The sequence below is a fragment of the Osmerus eperlanus genome, chromosome 1 (assembly GCF_963692335.1).
Source record: "Osmerus eperlanus chromosome 1, fOsmEpe2.1, whole genome shotgun sequence".
NCBI classification, from domain to species: Eukaryota; Metazoa; Chordata; class Actinopteri; order Osmeriformes; family Osmeridae; genus Osmerus; species Osmerus eperlanus.
This window is the reverse complement of record NC_085018.1, coordinates 8,706,656-8,719,007: the sequence shown is the minus strand read 5'-3', so window position 1 is coordinate 8,719,007 and position 12,352 is coordinate 8,706,656. Positions and strand designations below refer to the sequence as shown.

Below are 12,352 nucleotides of genomic sequence, written 5' to 3'. Positions count from 1 at the left end.
TACTATATATGGGCAAAGACAAGCATACCGAGTGTGCTGTTCGCTTCCGTGTTTGTGCGGATTAGCTGTCTCCAACCCGGTGTAGAGACGTACAGAGGTACGGTGTTTCATTCAATCGGAGGAATAAATAGAGAATCTGCAAACATGTCCTACGAATTGAGTAAGTCTTCTACTTTTAAATATATTACAATCTAACGAATGTGCATAGAAAGATTAATGTACTCCTTTTCTTAGTACAATTACGAGAAACTCATGCCAGTCATTGACAGAAAGTACGCTTTGCTGGTTACCTAGCAAACTGCTAGCCAATAACTAACCTCGCCCATCCTCAAATCACATTCTATGCCCTGATGGACACACATTTAACAGGCCAGTGTAAATCCAATTCGCCTTATTTATCCACCAACAATGTATAATATGTGAAACACGACATGACATACAAATGCGTTCAGTGGCTCAGTTAGCTTTACTATTCTAGCTAGCTAGCAGGGAAATACGCCTGTGCACGGAAATATGCAATGCATTGTTATGACATGTCACAGAATGTGGTGGCGCGTGTGACTTTTATTTTTTAATTCTAAAAGCGGGCAGCAGTGCCTTATTTCGTGCTGTCCAAATTCAGTGCCGTCTGCCATATTCCTAGTCTTTTTCTGAAATTGTCGTTCTTTTATTAACGGCTGATTCGTGATCAGGACACATCCCATAGTGCATATCAATTAAAATAATCAGTCGTGCATTTTTTGTTGATTGGTCTCCTTTGAAATGCTCTTTAAAGTGCACAGCTTTTTTCAAGCATTATTTGGGATTTTAGGTCGAATTGTATTCGTTCAGGATAGTTTAAATAATAGTAGTAGTGGTTGTAAAACTAACAGCAAACGTGAACATTATTTAATTGTTGCTACGCCGAGGACCAACGTTTCACACTTCACTGACAAAATACTGTACACTACAGCATTAACACACCCCTATTTTCTTACACAGAGCATGTCTTTGCCAGCCTCCCGCAGATGGAAAGGGGAGTCGCGAAAGTCATAGGTGGCGATCCCAAAGGCAACAACTTTCTCTACACCAACGGGAAGAGCGTCATCATCAGAAATATTGATGTAAATCTCACACATGAGTTCTAATAAAGATGATCTAAAACTAATCTTGATTTATAAAAACACATAAGCAGCCCGACATGGCAGCATGCATGTGCTACAGAGGACGAGAGTAATGTTTTACTGTACACAATTATAATGCCCGGTCCTTTTGTATTTGGCCGCCTAAGAATCCTGCCATCGCCGACATCTACACCGAGCATCCTCATCAAGTTACGGTGGCCAAGTATGCGCCCAGTGGCTTCTACATCGCTTCTGGAGGTAGCTTATTTAAGATAGTTAATACATTTGAGTGTACATGCATGTGCTTCGCCACCAACCTTTTTACAATCGGTAGCCCAGCTTTACTAATCGCTCTAATCTAATTCATCCTTTTCAGATGTGTCTGGGAAAATCCGTATCTGGGACACCACCCAGAAGGAGCACTTGCTGAAGTATGAGTACCAGCCTTTTGGGGGAAAGATCAAGGACATAGCCTGGACAGAGGACAGCAAGAGGATTGCGGTCGTTGGAGAGGGACGTGAGAAGTGAGTCTTCTCTTGGTGCAACTAAAAAAGGGTCTAGTCACTCTTAAAAGGGATTTTGGTTTGCTATATCTTAGCAGCATATTGCTGTTGAATGTTTTCATGCATTACCACAATGACACACTTAAAGCAGACTTCACTTATGCTGGAGTGCCATATTTACTCTACAGTAACAGTGTTTCCCACAGATCCAACCTCAATGTGTGGGGGCCGACCGGGTGCCGACCGGGGGAGGGGGGGGGGGGGGTTGCGGGCGGAGGAATCATTCGTTCAATATTAATTAGCACAGAACTTTATTGGCGTTAATTTAAAACAAGGCTTTCTCTCCCTGACCCTGTCTTTTTGCCTGAGCAGCACTGGTTGAAGCCTGAAAATATTGTAAACAAATTAATAACAAAACTAAATATAGCTGCAAGCAGCGATGCGGGTTCCTCCGCAAAATGGCAAAATATTATAAACATGTACACTGTAGATGATCGAGACTTGGACAACAAGAGGTAAAATTTCAGAATGATGTCTGCCTGTTTAACTAAACAAGTAATCAAAATTATGACAGGCCAATAGACTGTGCCTGGATACAAACCTGTGACCTTGCACTTTGTAGGACACCGTTTCAACCCATTGAGCTACCCTCAAGGCTGATTATACGTGGTCAGTTACTGTACAAAAAAAGGAAGCCGTTTCTCCTGAAGCACGGATTGTTCGATTTGGCCAAAGTTTTAAACAGCTGTAATTCAATGATCTTTTGACATATCAAGGTGAAATTGCGCATGGTACTTCAGAACGATGTCATCCTGTTTAACTAAACAGATATTTAAATTTAAGACAGGATCAAACACTGTGGCTGGCTTCAAACCTACGACCTTATACTTTGCAGGTCACCGTCCCAGCCCATTGAGCTATTCTCAGTGTTAAATATTGTCATGTTCAGTTACTGTATGAAAAAGTAAGCTGTTTCTCCTGTGGTAAGCGTTGTTAGATTCAGCCAAGGTTGAAACAGCTCTAATTCAATCATATTTTGACATATCAAGGTGAAACTTTGCATGGTACTTCAGAGGCATGTCACCTTAAAGCTTATTAGGTTTGAACCATCCTTCAAAAATACATTTGATTTAGTGACACAAACATATTGAGGCAATGTGGACATTTACATAAATACACCCATTTCAGCCATTTTGTACTTGATTCAATTGCCTTAAGTAACGTTTTTAAATACGTCAATGATACATATCTGTACCAAATTTAAAGTCAATTTCACCTTTGGTTCAAGAGAAGAGGAATTTTGAAGGTTTTCCCAGATTATCACAGTACAGGAAAATCCATCATGGCGGACCTTATGGGTCCTTGAGGCTTTTTTGTTCCTCATGAAAAATGAGGCATGCACACCAAGTTTCAGAAGAATTGGAGCAATGGGGTGGAAATGCCATCACTTTGAAAATCGGACATTTGGGCGTGGCCTGTGGCGCCCCCTATGTCCGATGTGGCCCATAATTGGTGTGGGGGTACCCACTTGGATGTAGTATCAATGTGCCAAATTAGTGACAAGGGACTTTTTGAGATATTGGGGCGCAAGGAGAAGAAAAATAATAATAAGAATACCAACAATAACAATAGGTTCCCTCCTACCGGAGGAACCTAATAAGAATACCAAGAATAACACTAGGTTCCCTCCTACCGGAGGAACCTAATTACTATACTGGTCGGACTGTTCAGCGCTGTTTCAGACTGATACCTCCGGTTCTGGCTGGTCCTCATCCTCAATACGTGCCTTTTTCAGAAAGTACTTTTCTATACTCATCTGGATTGAAGCAGCAAACGTGTTAAAGTAAAAACATTACATAATATTATTTATAATACGTTTATTGGATTCACAGCTGCTACATATAACCTAGCATAATGTTTTTACCTCGACAACCCAACTGCATTTTACCGAAAACTTCCGACTAGATAACTTTCAGGGAATCGCTTGTTTGCTAAGGGTCGGGTCGGGACTCCAACATTAATACACTGACAACATTGTATTGAAATATAATATTTTTTATAGCACTTTTTATTGTGTAAAGAGATACCAACCTTTCGTAAACTTTCGCCAGCCGTCTTCTCTGCACCAATTAGGCCAAATAGGATGATCTCGTTTTCATGACACGCGAGACAGACGTGGTGTGCACGGAGGGGAGGGGCTGTGTGTGAGTTTGTATGTGAGACGCGTGAGTGACAGACACGGAGGGAGAGGAAATGCAACTGAACGAGTACGCTGCGTGTTCGTAATAGCGTAAAAAAACGAAACTCAATGTGTGGCGGCCGGTGTTTAACCTGTGGCGCACCGCCACGAAATAGTCTATGTGTGGGAAACACTGAGTAATGTGAACACTGAATGCTAAAGGAGGATTAGGCCAGAGGTGGCCAACTCTCCTTCCAAGTCACTCAGGCTTTTCCAGTTCAGTGTTTACATACACCAGGATTTTACTCATCAGTGTTTTCATTTTAGAACCAAGACAAGTGAAATTAACCTTGTTAATCATGGTAGAATGAAAGTATTCATACTCTGGGGCACTCAAGGAACAGTCTTACTCCTACCTAAATCAAGTGGTTATGTCTTTACGGAACATGCAGTAGTACTGCACCCTCAACTCGAAAAGAAAAACTGACACTCCAGTCCGGTGCTGTGTATCGGACACAAAATGGCTGAATGTCTGCCTTGGATTTTCATTAACAAATCAATGGTTCTGTTTGGCACTCTTCAAATAAGTCGATTGGATTCCAATATTAAATGCAGTTAACTGAACTACTTTGTCAGAGCTCTTTTGTCACGATGATTGTGTGTGCTTTTGTTGATAGATTTGGGGCTGTGTTCCTGTGGGACTCTGGCTCCTCTGTGGGAGAGATCTCGGGCCATGTCAAAGTCATCAACAGCGTGGACATCAAGCAGACCCGCCCCTATCGCCTTATCACTGGTAGCGATGACAACTGCAGCACCTTCTCTGAGGGACCCCCTTTCAAATTCAAGTTCACCATTAACGTGAGTTTAAGATTAAGTGCGTAGCGCTTGGATGGCTCACTTCCAAGTGGAGCATCATGTTGTAGATTAGGGTCAGAGGTGTACAGAGACGACTTGAGAAGCACGAACACTCAATCCCATTAATCCCTTTTTAATTATTTGATGTTCTGGGAGTAGGTTGGGGTTGCACCTTGTGGAGCATTATGTTGATTAAGAATGAAAAAATTATCATGTTTTGGTTATATTAATCTTAAGGATTCAGTTGATACATGTAATACAAGGATACCTTAAATTCCTGTGTGGTATATTGCTGAGTTGCTTTATTGAATTGTATTTCTGTGAGGAGAAAGGCTGAATAGTCTGTTTTGGAAATTTGTGGTTGACACTTGACACCAATATATCCTTTTACTGCATTAGGAGAAGTAGACTACTGTAAGTCTCAATTCAAATACTGCATTTTAAAGGTTTTCAGTTCTTCTTAGTTTGTACCATTTGGGAAGAACACATAGCACGGTCTTGTGCGCCTGTGCACATATTACAAAATTCTCAGGAAATTCAGAGGATGTTTGTGAACAAAACATTCCTCCGAAAGGATCTCTTACACGGAAGAGGGAAACCATTTTTAAGGGGTATTCTGCTGTTCCGATTCCTTTTTTCTTTACCCTTCCCAACCCCCCAGCTAAAACATTGCTAGAGTAGGCCTGTACTCTGGCACACTTCCTTAATAAGAACATGACCTCACTGCTGTAGTTTTCTTCCTTATTCAGAGAGGCTAGGCGCAGTTTTCTTTTTTGCTAAGCAATTACAATCATATGATCAACTTCGGCACAACTTTTCAGGTTAATGTTGAAAGAGATTAGGCAAAGTAGGCCTAACCATATATGATCTGTGAGGATCTTGCTTGCTGTAGCCTTCCAGTTATATGTGGGTTGTGAGTCACGGAATCAGGTATCTAGTCAGCATGTCCAAGGTTTCTACAGTAGGATACAGTATGCTGATATTCCTTTACTGTGATTGTCATGCAGCGTTTCCCGTCAAGTATTGCATAACCCAAACCCTAGAATTGTAGTCTTTTTATTTAAGGCTATACATTTATCAGGGTTTGTTTGGTTCGGTAGTTGGTTGGTTATTTCATGTTGATAGCCCCAGACAGTTAATGATCAGGAGAGCTGCCAAATTGGCAACCCCACTTGTATGATAAAATATCCATATATAAAAAGTATGGTATTTGAGAGAGTCTGTGTTTTGAATAAAAGACAGCAATAGATCTTGAAGAACACATTTGACCATTACATAAAACCTTTTCTCCTCTTATTTTTTAGGACCACGCTCGGTTTGTCAACTGCGTCCGCTTCTCTCCAGATGGCAACCGTTTTGTCACTGCTGCCGCTGACGGTCAGGTGAGTGAGGCCTCCTTGAACAGTGTCTGAAGGAGCAGGGTTCAAGATGAGCTTGCAAAAAGTACCCCTAATAGACCATCCAGTGTTACCTTTTGGGTTGGAGGGGTATGTTTCCTCTTTTGGTAGAAACGTTTGGTAGTACATAATAGATGAATGAATAAATAAATCCCCCAAAGAGGGTTTTTTTTACAGGGAAAACAATACCAAAATGAAATGTGGTACAATGTTTCTATAAATAAGTTTGATTTATAAAGGTTTCCTTGTAGCTAACTCATATGATTAGTAGCACGTTAGTCAGACAAGAGCACCAAAATGATCACACTGTATTTTTCCCTCAGATCTTCTTATATGATGGGAAGACAGGAGAAAAGATTGGCTCAGTCGGTGGAGAAAAGGCCCATGAAGGTGGAATCTATGCTGTAAGTTTCTTGAATGCAGTTAACATGCAAACTCTTTCAGTGGAGTTATTGCTTTCACTTGTGCTGTACTTTTGGTTATTTAACTGAGCTGTTTCCTCAATGTAAGTAGCTGTTTGTGAGGCTACATTGCTGAGATAGGAAAACCTAATCGCTGAAAGTTTGAGTGCCTGCAACAGGGAGTATTGAGTAAACAAGTTAAATGGAGGCCTTCCTTTTCAAATTAGAAGGGCTGTGTTATACTTTGAGAACACAACTTTCCTTCAGTTACTTTCTATTCAGTGTTGCTGTTTAAATCATATTTTCTTGCCAAATCAATTGGTAATAGTCATTCATTCCTCTGTATAACTACAGTGTTTCCTCTACGATTTTTTTGTTAGCAGCCGAAACAAAGTTCTAACCCTATATTTCGGAGCAGGTTAATGTAATAGTCTAATGTAATATAGCACATATTTTCGTCCTATTTTCCCTAAAGCAATAAAGTTAAGCTACTTAAAGACACCTTCCAGTCATAAAGTATGTTCTAAATGGGATAAATGCTGCCGTTTAATAATTGACGTAACAACTTATTGTAAATGGTCAGTAGCCTAGCCTATCAATTTAAGGTACTCGAAAGCATCAGCTTCATTTGATCTGGATAGGCTAAGCATTCTGTAGCAAAAAATAAAAATAAAACCACTATTTATTAATTAAAACTACTTCAGCATAATAATGCACTTAAAATACAAACGTGAGCAAGGGCAGCAATCGTTATCGAATCAACAGACGTGCAATTTAGCTAGCAGGGGAAGAATACAAACAACGAAAATAACCAGTTAACTTAATTTAAATTTGCAAGAACTATAGACTAATACAATAACAGGCTTAAATGAACTGACAACATAAGTTATAAGACTTACAGTGCGTTCACACTGCAGCGACGCGATGCGAGCGACAACGTGTTTTCCATTCATTTTCTATGGAGCCAGGCGAATCGCTTGCGTGGTGCATTGTGGGTAGCGACGCGACCGAGTTGAGATTTTCTCAACTTTATGTAAATGAGGAGCGATTTTCGCTAGCGATGGCCAATCGGAGTGTTTTCTTGTTTCTCGTAACATAGCAACCATGGTAAACATTTCTAGGTTTCAAGGTGGAGGAGAAACGAATCGTTTGTGTGGCTGCTTACCCAGTCCTGTACGATACATAGCTGTATTCGTACAGATGTAAAAATCGACGATGCATGGCGCAAGGTTGCCGAAGTTGTTGGTGCTTGTACTTTCAAATTCAGTCTAGTCACATTACGTAACTTCGTTCTGTGGTAACTAGCTAGCTAGCCCGCCTGGAACTCCCTACTGTATCTATTAGCAGAGACTTCGAGTAATATAATAAAACGTTTTTTAAACATGTCAACGTGTATGTCTATTAAACAGTTTTGTATTTTGTATACAAGTTGTATTTTGATCGATGTTGCGAGTACATAAACCCAAGTCTGCACACTTGGCCATGACAACTACAACAGTGACTTTAGAGAACTACATTCTACATTAATCTGTTTGAAACGCCCCCGAGCGTGGTGAACTGTGGGAAGGCGAGCGATGGCAAGCGATTCGCATCGCTGCAGTATGAACGCACTGTTACAGTTCTCAAGGACGCACACACGCAATCCCAACTGCGGTGTGAAGCGCGTGTCCATGCTATTCTCCGACATGCACTCTATCACTGCTAATAGACGGCCTTTTGTACAGCCCTATTTCTGATACCCTGGCGGCAGAAATTTAAAGGAAACACTGAACTATATGGTGGTACTCGGTTGTAACCCATTTGTTTCTCAAAGGGATTTCAATTGGGATTATTTGGTCTTCTCTGCTCTAATGTCCCTCATTCCATGTCTGTTCAGAATACACGCATAACTTGCCCACTCATTCTTTTTATTGTGACCCTCCAGGTCAGTTGGAGCCCTGATAGCTCCAAGCTTATCTCGGCCTCAGGGGACAAGACAGTAAAGCTGTGGGACATGGGGACCAGCATGGCCCTGACCACCTTCAACATGGGTGCAGATGTCATGGACCAGCAGCTGGGTTGTCTGTGGCAGAAGGACCACCTCCTCAGTATTTCCCTGTCTGGCTATATCAACTACCTGGACAAGAACAACCCAGACCGCCCGCTCCGCACAATTAAGGTCAGGCTCAATTGTTTCAAGAGTTCGCGGGGGTGGGGCTGGATTAGCCACTTCAGAAACCGTCCAAGGATTATTTCTGAAATCTGATTTTCAGTGTTTGTCAGTCAACACTAGTCAGTGTCTGACTAGTGTTGAGATTAATATATGTAACATGATAATAATCGAGTCTAATTGTCTAAGATGATTTTGTTACACACATTTTACATTACATAGCTTGGGCTACTATGATTTGGAGTTGTCTATTGTGTGGCCAAGGCAACATTTTAAGTGGTGGAACTCATCAATTTATCAAAACCAATTTCGGTTCTGCAAGACAGACTCATTGGGTGTTATTATTCATGACAAGTAGCTGTTCAGTAACAGGAAATGCATCACAGTTGCCAAGAGTCCACAGGATATTTGACTTTTTTCAGAAACTAGGGTTGATTATGAAACTATTTTTTTATTGCATGACAAAATATTGCCTTTCTATTGTCAAAAGCAAAAGTTTCACATGGATCTTTTGAAATTCAAAAGAATACCGAAGAAACACTTTATTCAGCACTTCAGTTACTACTGTCTGATTTCTATGCATCTTTTAGGGTCACAGCAGATCCATTCAGTCGTTAACTGTTCACAAAAACAAGGGAAGGACATACATCTACTCTGGCAGCCATGATGGACATGTCAATATCCTTTCACCACATAAGTGAGACTGCTTAAGTCATGCTTTAGTTATTGTGCATGTTATTTTCTTTACTTATGTAGTTGTTCTGGTACCCGGTAAGTGAACCTTACAGAAGCTTTAATGTGAATTGCTCTTCAGAAGATCAAAATAGCTATACATGAGTAATTTGCTCCTCACTACAGTTCCTAAAGTAACTATACCTGGGGCCACAGTCTTTCCTTAACAAAGCTTCACATTACTGGGATTCTGAATCCGGGGAAAACGACGACTTCTCTGGGAAGGGCCACAGCAACCAGGTGAGCAAGATGGCGGTGGACAGCGCCGGCCAGCTGGTCTCGTGCAGCATGGATGACACTGTCCGCTTTACCAACCTGGAGAAAAAAGAGTACAGGTGAGTCCATGAGTATATACAGCAAGATCTGATTTGAGTGGTATTACATGTTTGTTTTGTGGGAGGAACCCTTTGACACCTGCTGCTTTCATAGTGCTTCCGACTTGGTGAAGATGGACGTCCAACCCAAATGCGTGTCTGTTGCGCAAGGAGGATTGACGCTTGCTGTCTGTATCGGACAGGTAACTGTCTCAACTTGACACAGTCTTTCAGACTAAATACTTTTTCGCAATAAGAACTTTTTACCATGTCCATCTTTAAACTTTACACTTGGGTTTATTATGTTTTAGCCTTTTGGCATTAAAAACGTTTCTTGAATTGAAAATATCTCATGATTCCTCTTGATTTCTGCTGTGGCCAGGTGGTTTTGCTGAAAGACATGAAGAAAGTGTTTACGATGGACAATCTAAGCTATGAGCCCGAGGCAGGAGCCCTCCACCCAGGAGGTGCCACTGCTGCTGTGGGTGGAGCTGTGAGTACCGGCCTTTTAGTGTGACTTGGTGGAATGTAATAGAAATGTACAAAATATATAAATGTCAAAATGTTACAACCTAGTAAAACTATTGTATTACTATATCAACTCAAGAATGTTGAATGTTTTTGTAAAACAACATTATAATTATTGTTTTGTGTGTTTTCCCCTTCTCTCTGCAGGATGGCAAAATCCATCTGTATACCGTCCAAGGGAACACACTAAAGGAGGAAGGTCAGACCATGGAAGCCAAGGGGGCGGTCACAGACATGGCCTACTCCAATGACGGAGCCTACTTGGCCGTCACTGATGAGAAGAAGGTTGTCACTGTCTTTACTGTGACAGATGGGTATTCGGTATGTACTCCTCTCATGTATCCCTTTGCTTTCAACTTAGCCTATATGGTTCCCCAAAGTCGGCCTTAAATAGTAATATGGAGACTGTGTTGCAATATCGCCACCCTTAGGTCAAAAATGACTTTTACGGTCACCATGCGAAGATTGTCACTCTGGCCTGGTCACCTGATAATGAGCACTTCGCCAGCGGCGGAATGGACATGATGGTCTACATTTGGACAGTCAATGATGCTGACAAGAGGCTGAAAATCCCAGGTGGGGGGCACACGCACACACTGCATGAACAAATTTACCTATCTTCTGTTTACCAATTGGGCTATTTTCAATCGTTGTATCTGATCATTTCAAACTGACACCACCTCGTTTCCTGTCTTTATCTTTAGACTTTGTCTTATAGCAGTTTGTTTCCATGGCAGCTTAATATTGCTCTGTTTTGAAATAGTTTGTTTATTTACTTTTAAATAAACTGTTCAATACAGACGAAGGAAAAAATTACCCAACCTTTCATTTGCACAACACATTTATTCACACAAACATTGCGTAACGTCAGTAGTATTTGTCTTTCATACAAATGGATGTTTACTAGTCACCTTTTTAGCAAGGTCAGTGAATGAAATCATCTGAATTGATTCTCTCTGCACAGACTCTCACCGGCTGCACCACGTCAGCGGCTTGGCCTGGATAGATGAGCACACTCTAGTGACCACCTCCCACGATGCCAGTGTCAAGCAGTGGACTGTTAAATTTTGATCTGTCCAAGACATACAATGATTGATCATTAGGAACAAGGACTAATGTAGACCTACATCTCTCTCTTCTCTTACATCTACAATGTTTTCCGTATCTAAATTACAGTCAAACGCATTATTGTCAGACAACCCCTGAAATTGTCAGTGTGTTTCATGGCACGGAAAAGCTCATATCAAAGATCCCTCAAGCGGTGTTTTTGATAACATTTTAAATCAGTTGACTAGTGCACGATGATCAAAACGTTTAACATGAAACAAAAAAAGCACTTGATATCTTGAGCTTTTCAGGGGGTAAGAATACCTCTGGGCTCAACATTCCATAGGCAACAGCCTTAATCTCAGTCAAAACTGAAATGCCTGTCTGCACTGTTGGGGTCAATTCTTCTTAAATGGTAGTAAATGTATGGAATTAACTAAAATACAAATTATGAATTGAATTGTGTTGCTTGTTTCCAAATATTTGAGTTTAGAGTATTTTGTACTGAAGTAATCGACCTCAACTTTGCCCACCTGTAAATTTGTTTGCAACAGATGTGAACGTAACTGTTTTTGGAGATGGGTCTCTTGCTTTTTTTTTCACCTCGTCTTTGCCTCCATAACATGTCTTTGTCACTAAGAAAACAACAAAGGTCTGAGAAAGATGTGGTTGGGGGAGCAATAATAGGAACCTAGAGAAATGAAAGGAATATCACAATATGTTGTGTACGCTCCTGTATTGTTGCAGTGTTTTTGTGGTTATTCTGGCTCACTATGCTCCCATGTCTATTTTTATTATTATTTTGATGCCTCCACTTTTTCTGAAGGGTGGAAATGATTCATAATATTAATGATAATAAAAACACTTTTTATGCATGTGTTGCAATCATGTTTGTTTTCTCCTGTTCCATTCTGCTGTAAAGATGAGTTGGCTTGTTTTGGTTTTGTTGACAGATGTTCTTGGATATTGGTGCTTGTATCGACACATGAAATGGATAGTTTTGGCCATTTATTTTTGCACAAAGGCCTTTATGTTCATTCTTGAATCAGATTATTCCAGATTAAATTTTGCCATCAGAACTATACATAGTTTAGCTTCCATTTTATTTTACAGGGATCAAACACTGTCAAGAACCTTCATGAAT

At 40.7% G+C, this 12,352-nt stretch overlaps 1 protein-coding gene across 2 annotated transcripts; it reads left to right on the top strand.

The window, feature by feature from the left end:
- Nucleotides 1–12,083, top strand: wdr1 (WD repeat domain 1). Of its 2 annotated transcripts, none has more exons than XM_062457096.1 (15): nucleotides 1–160; nucleotides 982–1,103; nucleotides 1,271–1,361; nucleotides 1,480–1,627; nucleotides 4,463–4,643; nucleotides 5,945–6,022; nucleotides 6,361–6,441; nucleotides 8,363–8,596; nucleotides 9,178–9,267; nucleotides 9,500–9,654; nucleotides 9,749–9,836; nucleotides 10,016–10,126; nucleotides 10,309–10,482; nucleotides 10,593–10,737; nucleotides 11,126–12,083. In XM_062457096.1, exons 1-15 carry the CDS (start codon nucleotides 145–147, stop codon nucleotides 11,230–11,232), a joined length of 1,821 nt encoding a protein of 606 aa, XP_062313080.1. In that variant the 5' UTR covers nucleotides 1–144; the 3' UTR covers nucleotides 11,233–12,083. The 2 variants fall into 2 exon arrangements, with proteins under 2 accessions (XP_062313080.1, XP_062313070.1); XM_062457086.1 differs by having other exon boundaries at nucleotides 9,178–9,270; nucleotides 9,503–9,654.
- The last annotated feature ends 269 nt before the right edge of the window (nucleotides 12,084–12,352 follow it).